Source organism: Triticum dicoccoides, chromosome 6A (genome assembly GCF_002162155.2).
Source record: "Triticum dicoccoides isolate Atlit2015 ecotype Zavitan chromosome 6A, WEW_v2.0, whole genome shotgun sequence".
NCBI classification, from domain to species: domain Eukaryota; kingdom Viridiplantae; phylum Streptophyta; class Magnoliopsida; order Poales; family Poaceae; genus Triticum; species Triticum dicoccoides.
Window position 1 is genome coordinate 625,814,751 of NC_041390.1, and position 24,261 is coordinate 625,839,011.

A 24,261-nucleotide genomic window follows, 5' to 3' on the forward strand; every position below is an offset into this window, starting at 1 on the left:
CACACCCTCGCCCACCAGTCACCCACACTTATCCCCTTTGGAATTTGTCCTGTAACAACTCTGTTTACGATTCAACATAACAAGTTGCGGTATTTCGATACACAATATAGGGGAAGCGAAGAAGCACACATGAACCTAAATAACATATATAGAACATCTTCCGCTTACAGAGCATCACAAGCTTGCCTTATACATGGATTTATGGTACATATTGTCTCTAATTATAATTCCGTACATTGAACCTCATTGTAGAAGTACATTATGATGAGTGGTGATATTGAGTCTCATAAATGGCATCCTCCTTTGTCATCAAATTCTTGTAGTCGTAGTAGGGAGGTTTGATGGCGATACACTGAATCTCTGATCACCATTCTCACCAGGCACCACCTCTTTCATCTTCCTCCAGAAAGTCCTGTGACAGATGTTGCCACCGAGGGAGGGGGCACAACCTGGTCTTCAAATCCTTCATCCTTGCTTGAATTAGCAGTGAAAAAACTTGGTGGGAAATCTGGGAGTGTTGCATCGCTTTCTAGGTACTGCATTACGAGTCGCATACATGGCCTTTCCTTGGGGAGCGAGTGGGAGCATAGAAGTCCAAGTTTTAGCACTAACTCTACCTCTTCAGTGACATGGTCTTGTTCTAACCTCGTGTCCATGGCATCAATGAGTGAACCAGTTTGCCATGTGTTGAGCACCCAGTCTGCTAGCACCAGAGGTTCACCATGGGCATTCGCCTCAATTGGCCGTCTTCCACATGCGACTTCCATCAGGAATATGCCAAATGCATACACATCTGTTGCCTTGGTTGCCTTCCCGAGCCTAGCCAGCTCAGGAGCAATGTAACCCCAGGTGCCTGCCACACGCGTGGTATGGGCGTCGGCTTCATGTCCGTGCAACCTTGCAAGGCCGAAATCACCTAGCTTTCCATTCATTCCATCATCAAGGAGCACGTTGCTCACCTTGATATCTCGATGGATAACAACCTGCTCCCAGTCCTCATGCAAGTACACAAGGCCAGCCGCAACCCCTTTGATGATGTGAAGCCTTTGATCCCAGCCCAGAGTTTTTTTTTGAGGGCTAACGGCAGGTGCTCTGCCTTTTCATTATAGTTCAGGAATTTACAAGGGAAAAGTCTGAAGCCCTAAGGCTGACAAAAAAGATAGAGATACAGCAGATTTACAAAGCTAAGGCCTCACATTGGCCATGTCCAAGTATGCTAAGTCAGACCTGGCTAAGCAAGCCACCATATCAGCAGTTGAAGACAGGTTTTGAAATATTCTTCGGTTTCGCTCATTCCAAATATTCCAGGCAAAGTATAGCGCAGCTGCTGCCTTTTTCTGCTGCCCATAGGCAAAACTTCTCCACCAGGTTGCGATGGAGGTGAACGGCAACGTTGCTTGAAGTTGAATGTTAGGCAGCATGTTGGTGATCTTCTGCCACACTTCCTTTGCAAATGGGCATCCACAGATCAGATGAGCGGCAGTCTCAATTGTTTGGTCGCAGAGGGAGCAGGTGTCGTTGTGTTCACATCCTCTCGCGCGAAGACGATCAGCAGTTGGCAGTCTATTTTGAGATAGAAGCCAACCAAAGAATTTGATCTTTCCCTCCACCTTTGCTTTCCAAAGGGCATTCAACTCAGGCTTCGCAATGGTTCCGATGAATTGGGCATCATAAGCAGTGGCAGCAGTGTATGATTTGCTGTCGTTCCATTTCCATTCAATGTCATCCGGTTGATCCGAGAGGTTAACCCCTTGTATCCGGTGCCAAAGGTCAATGAAACTGATCAGATCCTCAGTGGTGCTAAGTTGCTCGATTCCTTTCATCCAGCGGCCCCGATGGAGAGCAGTCGCCACCGAGGCATTTTTCCGCCTTGCAAGCTTATGTAGGTTTGGGGCGATGTCCTTAGGTGCAGAGCCATTTAGCCATGAGCTACTCCAGAATTTAGCACTTTGACCGTCACCAAGCTTGACAGTTGTGGAGGCATTGAACAGCTGCATGTCAGTGCTAGTGCATGGAATTTGCAGTCCAACCCAAGGCCTGTTGGGGTATTTCCAGGAGTACCAAGCCCACCTTAATCTCAAAGATCTGCTGTAGAAAGCTAGGTTTTTTATTCCAAGGCCCCCAAGCTTTTTGGGGGAGCATACTTGTTGCCAATTGACTGCACAGTGGCCTCCTTTGGCCTCTTCTTCTCCTTTCCAAAGAAAACTTCTTCGGAGCTTGTCAATCCTCTTTACAACCCACTTGGTTGGAGCAAACATTGTCAGATAGTACGTGGTGAAGGAGGTTAACACCGAGTTGATGAGAGCCAGCCGTCCCATCCTGTTAAGTAATTTCCCCTTCCATCCCGCAAGCTTTGCTGCCATTTTATCAATGAGCACTTGAAAATCCACCCTCCGAAGCTTGCGAATACTCAGAGGCATCCCAAGGTACTTGCACGGGAGGGAGCTGATTTCGCCCTCAAACTCAGCTAGAACCTCCTCAATCACATGGTCCTCACATGCAATTGGGTATGCTGCTGATTTGCTGAAATTTGTGCAGAGGCCGGAGATCTTGCCAAAGGCTGCAAGGATGGATTGAAGAGCAGCCACTTCAGCTCGGACAGGATTCATGAATAGGGCAGCATCGTCTGCGTAAAGACTGACTCTGACTGAGGCACTGTGATGATTGATTGGACTAAGAATATGTTCCTCAGTAGCTTTGTCAAGGATTCGTTGTAGGGGGTCAATGGCCAGCAGGAAGAGCAACGGCGAGAGCGGGTCACCCTGTCTCAGACCTTGGCGGTGGAGAAAAGGAGCCCCAGGTACACCATTTAGGATGATCCGCGAAGAGGTAGAGGCGAGCGAGATAGCAATCAGGTCTCTAAATCTTTGGCTGAATCCCACTTGTTTCAGAACATCAAGAAGATAGTCCCACTTAACCGAATCGAATGCTTTTGCAATGTCTAGCTTCACGAATAAGGAAGGTTGCTTTGCACGGTGTAGACTCTGGATCAGGTTTTGAACATAAAGAAAGTTTTCTTGAATACTTCTTCCCCTAAGGAAAGCACTCTGACTAACCGAGATGATGTGTTGTAACTCAGGACCAACTCTGCTGGCAAGAAGTTTTCCAAGAATTTTTGCAACGCTATGAGTTAAGCTGATTGGTCTGTAGTCCTGTGGTCTGAGGGCATTTTCTTTCTTAGGAATAAGCACGATGTACGCCGTGTTGAGGAGGTTCCATTGCTTGCCATCAAGAGCAGACATCTGGTTGACTGCATTGAGAAGGTCAATCTTGACAGTGTGCCAACATTTTTTGAAGAAAGTTCCGATAAATCCATCAGGCCCAGGTGCCTTCTCAGCGGCAATATCAAATATAGCAGTCTGTAATTCCTCGAGAGTGAAGGGCTGATCAAGATGGCTCAGATCAGCAGTGGGCATATTGATGTAGTCCCAGTTCAAACACGTTTCAGTTGCTTGGCGTTGTCCCATCAGGGTGTTGAAGTGATCAAATAAAACCCCTGCTTTGTCATTGTGCTCCGTTACAACTCTACTATCCACATGTAAGAAGGGGATGTGGTTCTTTCTTCTTCGGCCATTTGCTCGCAAGTGAAATAATCTTGTATTTGCATCCCCGGCTTTGATCCAGATCAACCTGGATCGTTGGCGCCACTTGATCTTGTCAATGGCAGCTAGTGCAAGTAATCTGGACTTGAGAAAAACGCGCAGCTTTAGTTCCTCAACAGAAAGTGGCCGCGATTCTTGTGCGACGTCCAGCTGGAAGATCACTTCGGATGCAATATCAGCAGCCACTTTTCTTTCTTTGAGAATTTGCTTGCTCCATTTTTTGAGGCCTTTTGCCGTCCTAGTGAGCTTGATGTGTAGCCTGCGAATGTGATCGGAGCAGGAGAAAGGTTTCTTCCAAAAATGTTCAACGGTTTCTCTGAACCCTGATTGCGTTGCCCACCAAGCTTCGAATCTAAAACCAGGGAATCTCTTGTTATTGAGTTTTTTGAGAATTAGAGGGCAGTGGTCAGATATTTCGGTAGACCCAGCAAGCATTTGGAAGTCAGGAAATTTAGCCTCCCATTCCTCGGTAAAAAGAGCCTTGTCAATCTTTGTCATGGTGCAGTTGAGCCTCTCGTTGGACCATGTGAAGCGTCGACCAGTGAGTGGTAATTCTTTGAGGTTGAGATCGTCAATCGCTGCTCTAAAGCTTCGCAGCAGTCTCAGATTGATGTTTTGGTTGCTCTTTTCATCTGCCTTGCTGATCAGGTTAAAATCCCCAAGGATAAGCCATTCCAGGGAGCAAACTGTTTTCAGGTGTCTCATTTCCAGCAAAAAGTTGGATTTCTCATTATCCGCTTGAGGCCCATATACTCCAGTAACCATCCAGTCAAAATTGCAAGAGAGATCCGTGACCATTACAGTCAAAGTGTACATGCCAGAGAGATGCGTAAGATTAGTAATCTTCAGATGGTCTGCAGATGCAGCGATGAGGATTCCACCACGGGTACCATCAGCTGGGAGGTATGCAAAGTTGTCGACAAAACGACTCCCCAAACATTCAGAAATAATTTGGTTGTTGATGACGTTCAGTTTGGTCTCCTGGATGCATACCAGTCTGCATTGATGATTTTGAACAAAATTTGCTACAACTTTCCGTCTAGCAGGGTTGTTTAGCCCTCTAATGTTCCAACTTAAAATGTTGTTATCCATTGGAAACCAATATCAACCAGCAGCCCTCAACAGCAGGAGGTAAAAAGATGTGCAGCGAGCCGATCAAACTAATCAGAGAACAAACAGTTGTAGGCACACAACAGTGGGTAGCAGACTTGTTGGGGCTGGACACACATGAAGCTTCACCCATGCAACAGATACTAACTTGTGGTACATAGGACAGGTCATCTATATCATAAATGACACAGAGCATACAGATGCCAGAACACATAAAAAGGGAGCAGTCATCGCTAGACTGAATACTACTAAAACAACACAGCCACATGGTCTTCAGCAGATAAACTTTTCGAGGTTGCCAGGACTCATCAGCTAGAGGAATGCAACGGCTCCACAATTGACCAACTGATTTCAGGGGGAATGGATACATATGGAAACTTTGAGCAACCTGATCCACGGAATCGGAGCTCACTGTACCGCAGGTCCAGGGGCCGATGCCCGCAGTGCCTTGCTTGCAGCGGCGCAGCTACTGGGCTTGCCGGTGGAGGAGACGAGGGAGGTGACCGCCGCGATGAACTCTGAGCTGACTGGGCGCTTGTATAGGTCCTTGTATTTCTGCAGATCGGCCTCGGTTGTCGGTGATTCATCATTGGGGAGCTGGCCATTCTTCTTGAGGAGCAAGGATTGTGCCTTTGTCAGTGAGTTGAGTCTGTAGTTGGGCTTGCCGGCAAGGCGCCCACTCCGGCGCTGGTCGTCGGTGAGGGTGTGTTTCTGTGGCAGTGGTGTTGGCGGCGGCGTTGGCAGCACAGGGGTGGGGCAGAGCGAGGTGAACGAGTTGACGAAGCACTGCAGCTGGATCTCTTCAGGGGATGTAGCGATCTCAGGAGGCCCAAAGGAAATGAGGTCCTCCATCGCTGGGGCTAGGGAGCCTTGGGCCTCACTTGTGGGTTGCAGAAGTGGCCGGCCCAAAGAGCTCCGGGCTTCATTTGTGGGCTGCAGAGGAGACTGTCTGGCGTGGTTCCCCACAGCAATGCAAGGATCAGACACCTCTGGGTCAATCGCAGAGTTGACCAGGGCCAATCCGGACGGAGCCTCACGCGCATGCAGAGCCCTGTCGTCCATGCCAGGGTCAGAGGGCGGCAGTACACTTGTTCCCACAGGAGACATGGGAATGGCAACCGCACTCTGTCCCTCAGGCAAAGGTGTGGGAACCAGGTTCCCAATCTGCATGCCCGGTGTTGCTGCATCAAGCAGAGCCAGATCATCAGGAAGGCCAGCTCTCAGGCCAACGGGCAAGGCTGCCTCGCCAGGGCAGTGCAGCAAGTGGCCCTCAACATGGGTAGAGGCATACGCGTGCTGTCTCCCGGCCCCATCATCAGCTGCAACATTGACCGCAGCGCCGTTTGGTGCACCTAGACAGCGTTGCCAGCTAGGGTCGCCGGAGGTAGAGTCACGCATGAAGGAGTCGCCAGCGTTGTCGCGGTGGCCGCCATCGCTGGATCTCCGACCAGAGGCGCGGCTGGGGCCTCCGCCGCCCGGCCTGCCTCTGTCGTTGCCGCCAGATGAGCCGCCGCGGTCATCGCGATCACCGAAGTTGAGACGAGAGTGCACCGGACGCCTGCCAGTGCGGTGTGCGGGGAAGGTTCCGTCCTCAAAGCGCAACGTCCATCGGTAGTGCCACTTGGCACAGTCGTCGTACACCGGCGAGCCGTCGTCGTCGGGTGGGATGCCACTGATGTCGCTGATGGAGCTTCTGCCGCTGTCGATTTTTGGCTGCACCGTGTAGTCGTACACCCGGTCTAGGTGAATCAGAACCGGGTAGACAAGCAGGTTGACGGGGCAGGAGCGCGTCGCCGCGCCGTTGCTGCTCCCCTCCATCAGCTGCCTATGGAAGTCAGCAGAGCTTTGATCCGGCGGCTCCTCGACAGTGAGAGACCCCCTAGTGGCGGTCTTGGTGGCATCCTGCACCCACACCCACGCACAGCAGCAGGCCGACTCCTCGTCGCTATAAGTTTCTTCTTCGATGTGGTCGACGATGGCCGGCGGTGGGAAGAGCTGCTTGACGCCCTCAATCGACCACGCGTGCCGTGGCGGGCCTTCCAGGCACACCCTGATCTTGTATGGGAGCCTGATGAGGGTCGCCCCCACTCTTCTGGACCACGCCGAGAGACGCATGACCGCACGGCCGATGTGCAACGTCGCCGTGTCCGAGAGCGCGGTATTTCTCACACGGCGGTCGGAGAACCGTATGAGAAAGTCACCGGGCTCAAAGACAGAGACGTGCAAGTCGGAGCGAGCAATTCCGAACTGCATGGAGGCGGCGACGGAGACGTCTTGGACAGTGAAGGACGGGCGATTGCCCAGGGTGGTGGTGATGACCGCGTGGTGCTCGAGGTCGCGCTCAGAGTTGGCCAACGCCGGAGACCAAGCGACCGTTGCGGAGACCATCCGGGGGCGCAAGTTGACGTCGGGCACCGGGTTCTCCATCGGTGGTGGGGGGGCGACGACAGCGGCGGGGGCAGCCGAAGAACTGGTAGTCCTCAGCTCCGACGCGGGAGGGGCCGCCGACGAAGCCGGAAAAGCAGGTTCGGCCGGGGCGGCAGATGGCCTGGGCTTGAGGTGAAGGTGGCACACGCGCGAAGTATGCCCAGATTGCGAGCAGAGGAGGCACCGAGGTGGGTTATGGCAGGAGGCAACGCGATGGCGAGGGGAGAGACAGCGAAAACAGCAGCCTGCAGCTCTGGTTAAGAAGAGATGCTGTATGCGAGAAAGGGGGCGCGGAGCCGTTGGCCTTGGATTCCTGCCATTAATGCGGCGATGCTGCATCTCCTCCCGCCACCAATAGCGCTTCCGAACCGTGCGCCAACCCCCATCTCCTTGATGACGCACAGTGCTCTGGCCGGCATGGGCATCCTGCGCGGCTCCGGGAAACCTGGCACGCGCGTGGTCTTGGCGTGAGGGGGCGACAACCATCGATTGAAGCCTGCTAGCAGGGGCAGCGGCACTTGAAGGCGGAGCAGGTGGGTGGTTGGAGACGAGGGCATCGCGGAAGGAGATAGGGAAGCGAACGGCTGCCGCAGGTGGGGGGCCGGGTGGAGGCGGAGGGAGTGGATGGGAGGGAGGTGGGGAGGCCGGCGAGGAGCCGGCCATTAGGGGCGGGGAGATCTAGGCTGCGCAGCAGTAGAGTGGAGCGTTGCAGAATGTTGTCTTGGGGATATGTTGCGGAATGTTGGCTTATCCTTTTTATGCAAATACATATCAAGGCTACCATTTGGCATATAGTCATAAACCAAAAGAAGTTCCTGCCTGTGGCGGCAGTAGCCAATCAGCTGCACAAGGTTACGGTGGCGGAGGTGACCAAGAATGGCGATTTCAGCCATGAATTCTTTCATCCCCTGCTTTGATTCTGGAGACACCCTCTTGATTGCAATAGTCTGCTTAGGGACAGCCAGCACACCCTTGTAGACCTTCCCAAATCCTCCTTTTCCTAGGAGCGACTTTTTGTTGAACCTGCTGGTGGCAATAAATAGATCTTTGTATGTGAAAGATTGCAACACCCCACAATCGATTTCCCATTTTTCGTGTGCAAGGGTTTTCTTCAACCACGACTTGACATCATAAGAAAAAATAACCACAAAAAGAACCAAGACAATGGGAACCAATGTGACTGTTGATAGCAGAGTACCCATGGGTAGGATGTGTTTTTTATGATGCTCTTGAACAGGAGGATTTGGCAGATCCTTTTCTACATGAGGATTTGGCAGGACTCGAGGAAGATCAAAGGGGTTTAGTGGTGGAGCTTGTCCATTTTTCATGAAACTCCATCCAAGAACATATTGACTGCAATTTGTTTGCCCATTTGCAGCAGAGAACCCAGCATATACATGCTCAGAGTTTGACAGCAAAGGCGAAAGATTGACAATGGACGATAACTGTGGCAGGCTCAGCGGTTTAGACCGTTTGATCTGACCACCGAATTCTTCTAAGGTGACATTTAGCTTTTGCTCCGTGCCATTATAGTGTATCCACACTTGCATCGGTTTGGCACTGCTAAGGTTGGTGCTTTTGAATATGTTGTTGGCCCTGTAGGAGCCGGTGGTATGGTTAAAGAAGACTAAGCTTCTGACATCAATCTCAACAAGGTCGTCGCTGATGTAGTTGAGCTCGATTGCAAAGAAGAACTGGTCACTTGAGTTGGAGCTGTTACCTCCTACATGAGCGAAACCCAGCTGGCCCTGAACCACTGAATCGTTGTGCAGATGTTGCAGCTCCATGGTGGAAGAGAGCACGAAGACCATGCCAGGACCTCTCCAGATGCTTTCGGTGCTGTCAGAGTTGATGGCAAACACGAAGGTTGTCGAGAAGGAGGTCCCACCGCCACTGGGGTTGCTACTTAAATCGAGGGGCATGCTGTAGAAAGCATCCCCTTGTGTCAGGGTGACGCCACTGGTGAGCCTTATACCACGGCCTACCATAGACGCTTGGCCACTGAGCTTCAGATTTGCCTCGGAGAAGCCGTTGAAGGTCAGTTTGTTGCTGCTGGCAGTGTGCATAAATGCATGGAGGTTAACGACAATGGCGAGGAGGAGGAGGAGGAGGAGGAGGAGATGGTTACCCATGTCTGAAGTATATGGACACTGAAGTATATGCCTGCTAATTAATGGAGGTGGCAGGAGCCCAGAAATTGTGCGGCCCAAAAATGCTACAGCTGGCTGCAGTGACCAAATGTGTGGTTGCAAACGAATCTTGGACTTCTTCTCGTTGCGTCTAGGAGTAGGACGGGAATGTGAAGAGATTTGTCCAATCAATTGACAGTGAAACTTGGACTTCCAAGTCGTCGCTCAAGTCGTCAGGGCTGTGAACAGATATTTGTTCTCTGTGATGCTGTGAATTTGCCGCCCACCTGGAAAATCACCTAAACTTACCAGCACGACTTAACCTCCATCATGTTTACTCTGTAGCACAGATTTTGCACTATATATACCTTACTGCTTTAGTGTTTCCTTCACTCACTGCCCTACAGCTCAAGCTAGTTGGTTTACCTCTTTGGCAGGTTTACATCATGTTTCCTATCTCTCGCCGCCCCTACCTCCCTCTTCTTTTCTTCCTCTGTCTTGCCGACCACCTCCACACGTTTGGTGTTATCGCTGATACCAATGAGCTTGTCTATAATGGCTTTTCAGCCGATATGAAGCTTGATGGCACAGCTTTGTGGATAGATGACCTGTTGAGTCTAACCAATGGCCCAGGTGGTACAAGCGGCCATGCTTTCTGCAGCTATCCCCTAAGCTTTCAAGATAATCCTGGTGGCGCTATCTCCTCCTTCTCAACTACGTTTGTGTTCGTCATGGGTTTCAAGCAGTATAAAGGTAATGGGCTAGCCTTTATTCTTTCATCCACCAGTGACCTACCTGATAATTCGCCAGGCCAGTACCCCCGTTCTAATTCAGATGGCCATGTTTTCTTCGCTGTCGAGTTCGACACCGTCTTAAATCCTGAGATTGGGGACATCGATGACAACCATGTTGGGATTGATGTCAACAGCTTGGCCTCAGTTGAATCCCAAACTGCTGGCTTCTATGGCAATTTTGGTGAGTTCCAAACCATTGCACTCATAAGCGGCCAACGAGTGCAAGCGTGGGTGGACTATGATAGCAAATTGTACCAGCTGAATGTTACCTTAGCACCTTGTCCTTCCTTTAAACCCCAACTTCCGTTGTTGTCGACCACTGTCAATCTGTCCTCTTTGTTATCATTAGGTCCAGTTTATGCTGGGTTCTCTGCATCCAGCAGAAAAGTCTCCTCCAGCCATTATGTACTTGGCTGGAGTCTGAAAGTAGATGGGGTGGCTCAGCCACTTGACGACGCTGTATCGTCTTTTGACACTGCAGATGAACTTCAAAATCTATCCAACTTCGAATTTCCCAGCAATATGAACATTTTAGGTGTGCCGTTGATTGTGCAGGCAGTCATCCTAATAGTTCTTGCTGTTCTGATCTGTCGGCAGTTGAGAAAGGCAAAGGAAGATGATGAGTGGGAGATTAAGTGTGGGATGCCGTCTTTCACATACAAGGATCTAGTGACTGCCACTGAAGGCTTCAGCATAAGATGCTCCTTGGGAAAGGAGGCTTTGGAAGAGTGTACAAAGGGGTGCTGCCTACCACCACACAGCATGTGGCCATCAAGCGGGTGTCGCCCGAATCAAAGCAGGGGAAGAAGGATAGATCCTTGGCGGAGATCGCCATCCTTGGCCATGTCCGCCACCGAAACCTTGTCCAACTGCTAGGCTATTGTCGGTACAAGCAGGAGCTGCTCTTGGTCTATGACCACATGCCCAATGGCAGCCTTGATAGGTACTTGTATGACAAGAATACGCCGACCCTGGATTGGGCTCAGAGGCTTCGCATCATCAAAGGCGTAGCTTCCGGCCTCTTCTACCTGCACGAGGATTGGGAGCAAGTCATCATCCATCGGGACGTCAAGGCAAGCAACGTTCTCCTCGACGACGACATGAATGGGAGGCTTGGTGACTTTGGCCTCGCAAGGCTGCATGACCACGGAGTCGATGCCCACACTACACATGTGGCGGGCACCTGGGGATACATTGCCCCTGAGCTGGCCCCGCTTGGCAAGGCGACCGACGTATTTGCATTTGGAGTGTTTACCATAGAGGTGGTTTGCGGGAGAAAACCAATCGGCCCGGCCAACACCAGTGGCGGCCTTCTTGCGCTGGCGGATTGGGTACGTGGCACATGGCAGGGTGGCTCGATCGTCGCCGCCGTGGACCCTGAGCTGAAAGATTACGACGCGGCGGAGGTTGAGCTTTTGCTGAAGCTTGGGTTGCTATGCTCCCATTCTCTGCCCAGGTCGCGCCCATGTATGCGTCTAGTAATGCTGTACTTAGAAGGAGGTGCAAGACTTGCAGACTTCCAGCCAGCTTCTGATGGACATGAGGATGAAGAGATTGATCAGGCTTTGTGTGCATCTGCAGCTACGACTGTGACCATTCTTTCTGGAAGGTAATACTTCTGTTGCGGTGTTCACAACTTCACATCATCAAGCAAGGTTATCACCAATGCTTATTTTGGATCTCTGCAAGTTAACCTGCTGGGTGCGCGGGCCGGTGTGGTGTGTTGCTGATGATTGTAAGCAGGAGTGGCGAATCCAGAGCGCATGGTAGGGTGTCGGCTATGGTCACTTGGGTGGCAGAGTCGTCGGCCCGTTGGGGCGCAGCATGTTTGTATGGCTTGTTGTATCGGTCTTCAGACGGTTTTTCTTATTAACCTATCAATTCTTTTCTTCTATATGAAGTATGGCTTGTTGTATCGGTCTTCGGACGGTTTTTCTTATTAACCTATCAATTCTTTTCTTCTATATGAAAATGCAGACCTCTTGTCCGTTGCTTGAAAAGAGGAAAAATAAATCACCGGGAGCTCTGGTGGACTTGTGTCACAATGTTACTTGTCCAAGGGCCGAAAAGCTCTAGTTGCAATTTGCAACAATTAGAATGAAATTTGTTGGCACAACTCAGAAACAAATTGGACACGAGTAGTACTGTTCGTTTCATTGTGCAGTTGTGCCCTGCTAGTAGCTACCAGATGGAGTTGTTTTCCATCGCCATCCACAGCAAAACTCCTACCATATACTCGTAGTATGTGTGATCCCCGTTGAAAGATGAAGCCCGGTCAGAAAACTGAAACGACAATAGGAACCAAGTATATTCATAATAAGATTAGATGCTTTTCCCCCTCAAAAAAAAAAGATTAGATGCTTTTTCTTAAATAAATATCATAGCTTTTTTTAGTGGAAATAAATATCATAGCTGCATCTTTCTCTGTGTAAGCGGCCGAGTTTGACGGGTGTGGGCCAGCATAGGTCACCACAACGAATCCAAGCATCAACATTTTTTAAAGCATCGGTGCTTATTTGTAGAAGATTAGAAGCTTAATTAGCCACTCCTCCTATAAAAATAAGCATCAACTTGGGTTATCTGACTAAGCACCGTGCATTGTACAGAGGCCTTAGACGCGGGTTTCTAACTACATTGCACAACCCAATGACTCGTGACACAGACAGATCCATCCAATCTGAAATTATATATCTATCTCGCATCGGTATGCATATAGTTTCTCTACTTGTTAACTAGTACTAGGACTTGTTCTTTCCCCCGCCAGCTTCTACAGGCGACAAAGCAACAAAACTGTATCCGCCATGAGCTCCTGTGATCAGTGACCAAGCCTAGGCCACACACGCGTGTCGCCAGCAAGAGGCGTTACATGCTCTCCTGATCAGGCTCATCTCACGTGCCACTTGACCAAGTGCCGGTGGGTGAGCGATGTATCTGGAAAAAAAAACACAAGAAGCCCTGGTAAGAGTTCATGAAACACATCGATGCAACAGATGGAAACATATGAGATACCATCTATAACTTCCGAACAACGAGCTTGTGTAGTTAGCATCATAAAAGTTAGCAAGTCAATGGCTCATTTAATTTAGAAAAAACTAGGTGTGCTATGCGTTTGGTTTCGCTTCACTAGGTGCAGCAAAAGGGCCTGAAAATACCGCGATTCTTACTTGACTCAATCAACAGTGTTCATTTTGCGAGTTTCTAAGGAGCAACCACTCCAAAGAGTAGCATCATTTTGGGTGTCAAAGGATGCGGTACCCAGCCTACGAAGAACTCCTTTTCGGACCTTGGGCTCACCTTCTTCCAAACCCAATGGAGGATCCCCGTCTTTAGAAAACCTTGAAAGCTCTTCCTGAACTTTCCTCGGGGTGTTTTCTCGAGCTTTCTACAGGCCTTTGGTACGTACACCCAAGCGCTGCTTAGTGCATCGATCTGTTTATTCGGTTCAATTCAGGATTAGAGAAAGAAGACCAACCACTTTGCAATGTGATAAGACGTCAGGAGATAGCAGGAGGTTAACTGGTGAGATTGGAGAAAGTAAATAACCTGGGAAATAACAACCGGTTCTCCATGGGCTTTGAGAGGAATAATTAATCTTCAGTCTTCTTTCCACTTACGCCATTGTTTGCAGAATATGTACTACAATCCTCCGGCCTCCTGTCTGTAAGAACAAAAACCAGAAGTCAGCTGAGACAAGTAGCTACAAACAGCTTCCAGTATTTCTTCCATCTTAAATGTTGTAAAGCAGTGGCCTTTGACGTTCGCATTAGAATCGCATTAGTAACCCAACTGCTTCAGGAATTAAAGCAAGATATGGTAGGAACAGAAACAAGATGATAGTCTCATAGTTCATCTGACAACAAACTGACCTTAAGCTCTCACAGATAGGCTTGCCATAAACAGAGAAATAACCTATTTAGCTTTCGTCAAGCTAACTCCTGAAGAGACATTGATTTACAGAGTCCATCTTACATGAGAGACAAGCATGATATTACCTATGTGAACCCTCAAGAGGCACTTGGCTGCAGGCAAGCAGATCCCAAGAGTGAGGCTGGACAATATAGCAATAATGGCAAGGGTAACACATATCTGTCACAGTTGGCCAAAGCTCAATCACATGAGTGTAAGGCCGTAAGAAAAAAGTGAGAGTCGTTCTTCATTTGAGCCAGTCAACAAGACATCGATCAGTTTCAGACTTGATGTACCGTAAATTAGAAATAAGGCGAATTACAGAATGGGAGACAAAATGTAGCTTGGTTATTCATTTTCTTATCCGAATTCCTGGTACACCCTTTAACCCCATCTTCAAGGCGGTTTTCCTAAATAGCGTCGGAGGCTTTTCCATGCCGATAGAGACGCCAAACCTACTTGCCAGGTCAGCAAGCATGACTTTGTCTCTGCTAATATCAGCTATCGAGTTATAGTAACCAAGCCATGCATGGTATGCGGCTTCCTTGATGCTCATGTCAACAATCTTGATCGAATCATCAACCTGCAGTACCAGAAAATTCAGGAAAATAATCAGACGAGAATGTATGCATATAACACCGAAATACAAAATATGAACAAGTACGCCGAGTCAAACCTTTTGTTTCATCTCCTGGTCAATCTGTGGCACAGGAGCCTTCTGTATTGGAAGATCATGTATCTCCTTCAAGAAATACTCTTCCCATGGCGCAATCAACAGAATTCCTTTCCCAGATTTACCTTCCCTTCCAGTCCTTCCAAGACGATGAATATAATGCTCTCTACCAGGAGGAACACCAGCCTAATACAATCATAAGGTGCGGTTAGAGCAGCAATGGTGAAGACAACCATGCAAAGTAATGCCATTAAAGAGATAGCTGCCACTCCTGCAGTTGCTTTAGTCTAGGCAGATAAATGTTCTTGCTCAGAAACTTCCTCAGCTGTATTAACCATCAAAAGGAAAAGAAATTCTACCTGAATCACTAGGGTAACATCTGGATAGTTCACTCCACGTGTTGAAACATCTGATGTTACCAGAATCAGGCGATTGGAATCCCGGAACTCTTCAGAAATACGTGTTCTATAAAGCTGGGGCTTTCTTGAATGTATCTCTCTGACGTTTAGCTTCAGATCTCGAAGCATTATATACATAAATTCAGTCACCATGGCAGTTGTGCAGAAAACTATCACCTGCATGCAATGGAAAGACATTAGTGATTTAAGAAATTGCAAATTTACCAGCAAATCATACTGCTTGATCAAGCGATGTGGGCAGAGGAGGCAGGACCTTATAGTCCACTTCCTGATCAATATGCTCTCGAAGAAGGCGATGAACCATATGAAAATGCAGTTCATGTGGTACCACGAGATATTGCTGTTGTACCTAAGCTCAAGAACAGAAGACATTAAGGGATCAATATTCTACCACACAAAATAAATCCATAACAGAAAGGCTATTACAGAATCATACTCCCTCCGATCCATATTAACTAAATCAGCAACAATTGTACTAAATCAGCAACAATTAATATGGATCGGAGGGAGAAATATTTTACTTTTAGATCAAATTCGTTCAGAAGTGCTGCTTGTGTTATCATACAACGTGACATTTGGCATAAATGTTTATGTGAATGTCGACATCTTTTGCATGACAAACTTCCAATGAAAGCTGAACAACGTGTAAAACTCTAAACAGCTAAATGGGGTCCTTTTCTTAAATAGAATGATGCAATAGAACACCATAGCATCAGCACATCAACTGCCTTATCCAAAAATAAAATAAAAACACATCAAACATCTGGTGAGGGAAATGCAAAGTGAGAATGTCAACCGTAACACTCTTTACTTGCAGAAGCCAGAATGAAACAAGTGCTTTGCAGCCACTAATGGAAGATTATTCTGTTTGTCATTGGTGCCAAATATTACTGGAGTAGGAGTAGAAATAGAAACCTTAGTAGGAGTTTCAACAGCCCCCAAGCCCACTGTATCAACAAAAACATGATCCTTGTTTAAAACCATCTGTGAAACCCTTCGAACCTGCCAATAAAGAATGAGAACCATCATTCCCGTTTTCAGACCAGTGGGTGTCCATAAAGAAGGTAAACTGCAGATTATATGATACAAGAAAGGCACTCATGCTACAGGCTGTGCTGACTACATTACCTCTTTTGGAACAGTAGCTGAAAATAGTAGTGTCTGTCTTTGGCGTGGCAAGCTATCAGCAATCTTCTCTATGTCTTTGCGAAAACCCAAATCAAGCAAGTGGTCAGCTTCATCCAACACAAGCAATTTCAATCCCATCAAGCGGACAGAAAATGAAGATCTGTTTTCAATATGATCCATCAGCCTACCAGGTGTTGCCACTAAAATCTGAAAAGGGAAAACCCAACCATATTAAGTCAACCCAGCAGTTAGGAGTTTAGACTTGATCTTTGGTAGCTCAGTAAATGCTACAAACCTGGCATGGATCAGACTCCAATCGTCTCTGATCAAGCTTGAATCTGGTACCACCAATAAGAGACTGAACACCCACTCCATGATGGTACTTCACCAAAACATTTGCCTCAGCTGTAACCTGGACGGCAAGCTCTCTTGTAGGGCATAGAACAAGGGCAAATATTGGAGACACTCGATGATTTGTATGGCTCTTCATGGCATTCAAGACTGATTCAATTGCAGGAAGCTGTTTATCAATTCATGGCTTTTAATAAATTGGTTGAAGGACAACAAAATCGAAAGGAACAACATCACAAAGTAACTTCTTGCAAATGAACATTACCAGAAAAGCTACACTTTTGCCGGTTCCAGTTTTGGCCTTGACAAGAACATCTTTACCTGCATTTAGACAGTGAGGAGTGAGGAGTGAGGAGCAATCCCCTGATCGTTGCAAGGTTTCAGTGATAGCATCTTCAGATAGTTCATGCACAGCCAAAATGGTACTACTGGAGGCAAGTGCTAAATACAAACTACTGAAGTCAAACAACACGTCCCATGATATTACCGCCAAAAGGTTGTGATTCTTTCCCCGTGATTCAGGAAATTCGTTCACGAGGAAAGTGAAATAAGATATAATACCTTCAAGACAAACTGGAAGAGCTGCTTCCTGGACAACAGTTGTCTGTATATATCCAGCATCAGTGAGTGCTTTGACAGTAAGTGGGGAGATGCCACACTCATCGAATCTGAAGATAAAACAAGAACATGACTTGTGATGCCAACTCATCAAATCTAAGGAAAAAAGAAATATCATAACTTGCTGATAAGATGGGCATAATCACTATTGCAGTGAAGCATGGAGTGTGATTTGAAGAAGTTAATTCACCGATCATTCATTAATCTTGAGTTAGAAGGCATGTAAAAAAGCAGGATGTGCTACAAACATTATGTCTATCATTTGCATTACAGGTGGCCAATTCTTGTTTATAGACCAGTGCCTGACTAACAGAAAGAAACTTCATAAGGCGGCAACTTTGGTGAGTCATATATCAAGAGCCACACATTTCAAGTCTTCTTAGTTGATTTTTCCTAATTCATCCATGCAGACACTACTTGTTACAAAGTTATCAGGCCACACAACAAATGAGGCAATTGGTTACGAGGAAAATAAACAACATCAGAGATAACGGCGAGAGTGTAACCTTTTATTGGTAAACACAGATTCACCCCTTGACTCGTACCGCCTCCTCTCAGCACCCAGCACCTCCCTGTTTCTTATCTCCTCTCGCAGCTCTTGGATTCTACCAGTGATATCATCATCGCTTTCCTCCTCGTAGGACTTGAGCGGTCTCCTATCTCTCTTCATATCACAGTTCCTCAGAGCAGCAGTGCTCCATTTCCTCCTGATGGCGCTCGTCTCCCCCGGTTCATCATCTTCCGACTCATCTTCCCTCGAAGCCACGAATTTTGCCAACCTCAGATCCCTAGCAGCCGGCATAACCTCCTCATCCTCGTCCGATGAATCCGGCCTCCATTTCTGGCCAAACCGCCGCGTGGCTGCTACAGAGTACAACCTCTCCTGAGTATAAAACAGAGCCAACGGTGTCGCCTTCCTGCCATCTCCAGCCTCGGCGAGCTGTCTAGCAACCAACGGCATCAGCGCAGCACCCGATTCCCGGCACGGCGAGCATGGAGGCATCACCGAGTAGCATCTCTTCGGACCGAAGAAGCCGAAGGACGCCTCCTTCCTCTGTGAAGGCGTGCCGGAGCCCGGGCTCCATTGCCACCACCAGGGAGCGGCCGTCCCGTACCCTCTCCTCTGGTTGAACGCGGCGGGCAATCGCGGCTCATTTCCGGCTCCCCTTCCCGCCGTCGGCTCCCCAGAATCCAGCTCCTCCCAATCCTTCCAGTCCCCTCCTCCCCGGGGCGGCTTCAGCTTCTCCCCGGACTCCACCTGCTTCCAGTCGACCATCCGGGCGCCGGACGGCAGGCTCCTCGCGGGCTGCTGCTGCTGATGCAGGGGGAGCCGTGCGCGGCGGAGCGGGCCGTCGTCGTCGTTCCAGAGGTCCTCGGCGCCGGGGCGGAGGAAGCGGTCGGCGAGGGCGCGGATGTGGGCGCGCGAGGAGGTGGGGCCGGCATGGTCGGCGGGGGAGGCGTGGGCGCCGGGGAGGTGGGAGGCGCGGATCTCGGAGCGGAGGCGGGCGAGGTAGAGCTGCTTCTCGTGGCGGAGCAGGCCCCGCTCCTTCCCCCGCGCCAGTTTCTCGTGCATCCGCTTGTGCTGCCACTTGGACAGCCCGCCTGGGAACGTCCGTGGCCCGCCCCCCATCTAGGGCTCTTCTCTGGCGGCGGCTGTGTTAGGTTGAGCTGCAGATTCTGAAAAAGAGTGTGTGAAAATGCTAATTGACTGTAAAACACTGATGTGTACTACTACATTGGCAGGTAATTCAACGATCATTCCCTTTTTCAAAGGAACATTCAGTTATGAATGAAGCAGTGCAAGAATATGGCATCATACATACAGCTTCAGTAGAAGAAGATGGAGCATACATGAAAATACATAATGTCAACAAACCATCTAATACATGTCACGCATACAAGCAATAGACGAGTGCAGTTCATACAAAGAATTTCACACAACCACCTACGTACTGACCAATGCATCAAACAACAGTTTGTATGTAATCCTACTGGTGAAAAAAGGTATGGAAGGCCTGCAGCCCGATGCGGCCGGCCATTCTGGTGGTGGGAGCAGGGGCAGGTGGAGAAAGCCGGCCGGACCAAAGCCGCGGGTGACAGTGGCGGAAGGGGAGGGAGGGAGGGAATGGGGAGGAAGGGTGGAGAGGGAGGTAGGAGGGATACCTGGGCGGGCGCGGAGGGTCGCCGGAGGGGTCGGGGTCGGGGTCGGCGGCGGCGGTGGCTGGGGCGCCGGGGAACCCTATTCCCTCCACCTGCCTATGTTCGGTCGTGCAGTCTTGGATGGCTTCGGACTCGCTGAGCTGAAGAGGGACGAGCGAGCTGGGCCAGCCCACCAGCGCGGGAGCCCGCGGCCTCTTTTTCCTGATTCTTTTTACTTTTCTGTTTTGTTTATTTTTTTCGCTTCGCTTCGCTCGCTGGAGCGTCGGCAGTTGGCAGATCGGAGATGGAGAGGAGACGGGTGCTGGTGATGGGCGGGAGCGGCTACCTCTACTGAATTTCTCACGCTGGTGTAAAATGGCCTGACTGTACCACAAGAATGCCAAGAATGTGGCCTCTCGCAGTGCCAGCTAACAGAGCCACTGCTAATCTTCCACACTGGATTTCTCATTTCTCCACCAATGGTGGTGGGTGATATATTTGTACATGAACCCACCCCCACTGCCAAGTACTCTGCCATCAGAGTGTTAATCAATATCCGGAGATCATTTCTGCGCTTGCATAGTTTTTCCTTGTTTCTTTCATACTTGGGTGAAGTGTTGAAACACTTTTCGACTATCCACAACTGTTTCATCAAACCATGTGTATTACTCATCTCTTGCTCTTTTCATACTTGAGTTCGTAAAATCCCGTTGCTGCCCTCTAACTGGGAGTGTGAATGCTTATCATCTTCAGCCGCATGTGATTGTGAACTGTGCTGCAATCTCGGTTCCTCCGGCGTGCGAAACGGACACAGCTGCTGCCATGGCTACTAATGTGCCTTCTTCACTTGTCAATTGGTCGCTGGGCTTCGGGAATGACAAGACTCTTTTGATTCATCTCTCCACAGATCAAGGTAGAGCACACTTGTCAATTGATGCGAGGTGATACATTCGTACTGTCATATTTGGCATCCACCGTCTGCCTGAATTTACAAGCAAGCATGCATCCACTTGCATTTATATTTGTTGGTAATTTAGGTTCACAGGTGAGCTTAAGCCAAGGGCAAATGAGGAGCTTACCAAAGTTATACCTTGCTGATTGCCTGATCCATAGTATATAACTATATATTTATGTTGTGCCAACTCCAAATCTAATCTAGAACTCATGTGCAACAGTTTATGAGGGAGTGAAATCCTTCTACAAAGAGGAGGATGAGACACTGCCGGTGAACATGTATGGCAAATCAAAAGTTGCTGCAGAGAAGTTCATTACTGAGAAATGCTCGAACTATGCAATCTTGAGAAGCAGCATCATTTACGGGCCACAAACTATCTCTCCTGTGGAAAAGTCGCTCCCTGTCCAGGTAAGATAACCAACCACTCCAAAGCATTGTTGCTAAATTTAAAACAAAATAAAACTGGTTGACTGCACAACAGTTGCAGAATGTAGTGTCTAATTAGAAACTGCATGCCTCTTTGGTTGCAGTGGATGAACTCTGTCCTTTCACAAGGCCAACAAGTTGATTTTTTTAATGATGAGTACCGCTGCCCAGTTTATGTAAAAGATATGGTGGATGTAATATTGTCTTTAACAAAAAGTTGGTTATCAGGTATGAAAAAGTGAATTCAACGTGATTTTATGGAGTGCAGTCATTAGGAATGCTCCTTTTATACAGTGTAATGGTTAACTGTATGAAATCTGCTCTTTCTAAAATGCACTCCATTTTTCATTTAATAACTTCAATATTGTTCTCTGCATCTTAAATGGTTTCATTCTTTATTTTTCGTCTATCAGTTGCACTGACACTAAAGTACATTTTGCAGATGGCAAAAAAGTTCAGGTACTTCTGAATGTCGGTGGACCAGATAGGGTTTCAAGACTGCAGATGGCTGAGTCTGTTGCTGAAGTTCGTGGATATAGCAAGTCGATAATCAAATCTGTTCCTGCATCATCGGTATGAACTCTACCTCTGCTCATGTGAACTGTTTTCAGTGATAGTCGTAGTTCACAATGCACTACAGAACAGTCACAAACTTTACAGGTTGAATTAATTTTGCAGTTGTGCTAGCTTCTTTGCTCTTCCTTTATGTCTTAGGTTTCCAGCCTGTCTGCCTGAAATGAGTTCATTTCAAGCATTGTGTAGTCATACGACCCTTCATCAGTGGCTAATGGCCCCATCCATTTATTATTATCCAGGTTAACCGGGGTGTAGCTTCTCCGCCAGACATATCCATGGATATCACCAGGCTAACTCAGACGCTCGGTATCCAGCCGATTACATTCCTGGATGGAGTCAGAGCTACACTTGGCGCAGAAGCCAGTACATGATATTCATAAATTGTTTGTTCAAGTTCCTCCACAAAAATATCGAAGTGTGACACGAAGAACCCCCTTTCTTTTACCTGACAAAGAACCCGTACTAGTTTGCCGAAATCGCAGCAGCGGTAGATCTTGTTGGATCTGTATGCCTGAAAGATGTAACTTTTCTACCATCGAACGACTTGCCCTTGGTTTTACTGTCTGTACCATTCTGAATAAAAATGGCATCCATGTGTGTTCTTCAGAAGTCTGTACTCTGGTCTGCCACATATACCCTTACCATATATCACCAATGAAGAATCTTTTCACTCCGATGAATGATATTGCGTTTGATAATTATAAGTAGGATATCTTACTGACCAGTTAGGTTGGCTGAAATTTTGTTTTCCTGGAGGATGTCTTACTGACCCTGTTCTGTGTGAGCGGTATTTTATTTTGCAGTCTCGGTGAGTCACTCTGTTTTGCATACATCTAAATTAAACTGAACAGAAGTGCAGGTTCTTGGTGTGCAAGTCTGTCAATCAAACCCAAGCAGACAGTGGATGCAAGATTCACGCGGCCACGAGGGGAGACCGTGAGGCAGTAGCCTTGTGGCAGAAGCAACATGATTTGACTCATGCCCTTGTCTTGCAGAGTGGCCCGGGGACAAAGGTAAGCTAGTACTGCTACTGCTCCAGTGCTAATCAAGCATTGAAAGTCATCTGTGTGAGGCAGCTCATGGGGGTTCATTCATTGTCAACACCGAGCAGCAAGCACCACTGGATGCCCTCTCCACAGGTAAGCATGCATGCATATTCGTACCAGGTCAGTGTATTGCTCGTACAGCCCCATCAATTCTCCAGCTAGAGCGGCATTAAGTGGGAGAGCAAGCATTGCTCTTCAGCAGTGGTCTGGTTGCTTGATTTTGAATCGCTGCCAGACCTGCTTGCAGTGAGCGGGCAGCATTGATGAACCAGGGCACTCACACAGTTAACACTCACTGGCGCGGTGGCGCCGACACACATCAATTAACAATTTAGTAACATGTCCATCGCAAAATCTATCAAGCAGTAGTACTACTGTCAGTGAGATTTGTGATCTGCAGTAGTAGTAAAATCTATCAAGCAGTAGCACTACTGTCAGTGAGATTTCTGATGGTAATTTAGCCAGGGTGGTTGGTTGGGAGCTTAGAATCTGTCAGACTAGCCAAAAGTGCTAAGCTGGCAAGGAAGACGCGTGTAGACTCAAGATTTCCGCAAGGAAAATGACCACCTTTATTACCTCTTCATTAACGCTGCTGGATGCTTCCTAAACTTGGAGACTGCGCTTTGCATTATTTATTTATTCATCCGAGGGAAGACTGTGCTTTTTACATTGACATTTGTGTCTTGTTCGATCCAGCCTTGCACTATTTAGATTTAGATTACTGGGCACCTACCCTGTTTGTGTCTGGATTCCCACCAGGTGTGGGGTCTACGCTGCTGGGGAATCTACTGCTGCTGCTAATTAAGCTTGAGCTACCACCATGCATGCACTGAAAGTCTAATGGGAGGGGACATTTCCTCTCACCCTATTATATTTATTTTTTTGAAAAGTTCACCCTATTAGATAGATAGATAGATAGATAGATAACTTATGTCTATGACCAAAGGCATGGGGCTCCTGCTAATTAAGAAATCAAGCTTGAGCCTTGAGCCACTGCCATGCTCTGAAAGTCTAATGGTGGGAGACATCTCCACTCACCCTACAGTTAACTTGTGTCTATAACCAAGGGCATGGGGTTCCTGTTGACAGGTCAGGGCCATTGGCTTCCTTTGGTTGCTTGGCTGGGCAGGCTAACATGATGGCATGGAGGACTTGCTGGCACAAGCAGCCAAGGTTGTCAATGGGCCCTGCTCAGCCCAGCCCAGCCATTTTTCTAAGCACCATGAGTTTCATGTACGTGTCTTTTCTTTCTATATATATGCATGTGGCCTAAAGTGCACTGCTTTTCCTCACGGAAACCTTGCTAGCACCTGCTCCCCTTTCTAGATCACCAAGTCCATGGAAGGGACACTTGGAAGATACGTACTAAAGAGAGTTATCCCATATCTGGTCAGTAGGATTAGCCATGCCCATGCATGCTTTTCTCCTAACCATGGATGGCAGGTGGATCCCATGCCCAGGCTCTGGTCTCCATATCCAAGAAATTCAGGAAACATGGATTTTCTTTGCTGGGGGGAATCAGTGGGCCCCACATGCCAAACTTTTAGTGAACCAAACACATTACCATACCATGTAGTCAGAGTCACTGGAGTACTACTGCTACTACTATAGGCCACATATAGGATGGAGGATGGAGGATCACTCGGTGTCCATTTCTTGTTACCTGTGTCTCCTCTTATTAGTGGCCTCTCTCCCAGCTGCTAAATCCATATTAATACCCTCCTCCTCCCCTGCTCCTCTCTATCTCTCTCTCCCTCTCTCTCATGCCATGAGGAGATCCTCCCAGCAGCACTTGTTGCTCCCCTGCATCCTCCTCCTCCTGCTCCTTGTTTCCATGTCATGCTTGCCGAGCTCGAGCCATGGCTTGAGAACGCTGAGGGAGGAAGAAGAAGCGGTCGGTGAGCTCATCAAAGGCCAGCATGAGCTTCCCCCAACCATCTCCCCTACTCAACAAGCAGGCGG

At 48.3% G+C, this 24,261-nt stretch overlaps 3 protein-coding genes, 1 long non-coding RNA gene and 1 pseudogene across 4 annotated transcripts; 2 read left to right on the forward strand and 3 right to left on the reverse strand.

Moving 5' to 3' along the window:
* Positions 1–60: 60 nt before the first annotated feature.
* LOC119318644 (L-type lectin-domain containing receptor kinase SIT2-like) lies at positions 61–9,353 on the reverse strand. The gene is made up of 2 exons (XM_037593222.1): positions 7,881–9,353; positions 61–1,062 (listed from the first exon to the last, which is right to left on the reverse strand). Exons 1-2 carry the CDS (start codon positions 9,269–9,271, stop codon positions 393–395), a joined length of 2,061 nt encoding a protein of 686 aa, XP_037449119.1. The 5' UTR covers positions 9,272–9,353; the 3' UTR covers positions 61–392.
* Positions 9,354–9,355: 2 nt separating this feature from the next.
* On the forward strand, positions 9,356–11,956 carry LOC119318645 (annotated as a pseudogene).
* LOC119318646 (methionine adenosyltransferase 2 subunit beta-like) lies at positions 9,912–23,132 on the forward strand. The gene is made up of 10 exons (XM_037593224.1): positions 9,912–10,021; positions 20,050–20,209; positions 20,472–20,659; positions 20,782–20,905; positions 21,120–21,250; positions 21,493–21,616; positions 22,010–22,061; positions 22,249–22,266; positions 22,313–22,392; positions 22,996–23,132. Exons 2-10 carry the CDS (start codon positions 20,119–20,121, stop codon positions 23,130–23,132), a joined length of 945 nt encoding a protein of 314 aa, XP_037449121.1. The 5' UTR covers positions 9,912–10,021; positions 20,050–20,118.
* On the reverse strand, positions 12,615–13,735 carry LOC119318648. The gene is made up of 3 exons (XR_005154178.1): positions 13,606–13,735; positions 13,357–13,491; positions 12,615–12,993 (listed from the first exon to the last, which is right to left on the reverse strand). It is a non-coding gene; the product is annotated as an uncharacterized LOC119318648 (long non-coding RNA).
* Positions 14,106–19,418, reverse strand: LOC119318643 (DEAD-box ATP-dependent RNA helicase 48-like). The gene is made up of 11 exons (XM_037593221.1): positions 19,321–19,418; positions 17,664–18,834; positions 17,101–17,207; positions 16,805–16,860; positions 16,484–16,708; positions 16,189–16,395; positions 15,976–16,062; positions 15,314–15,409; positions 15,001–15,216; positions 14,645–14,827; positions 14,106–14,551 (listed from the first exon to the last, which is right to left on the reverse strand). The coding sequence occupies exons 2-11, from the start codon at positions 18,785–18,787 to the stop codon at positions 14,321–14,323; spliced, it is 2,532 nt and encodes an 843-aa protein (XP_037449118.1). The 5' UTR covers positions 18,788–18,834; positions 19,321–19,418; the 3' UTR covers positions 14,106–14,320.
* Positions 23,133–24,261: the final 1,129 nt, after the last annotated feature.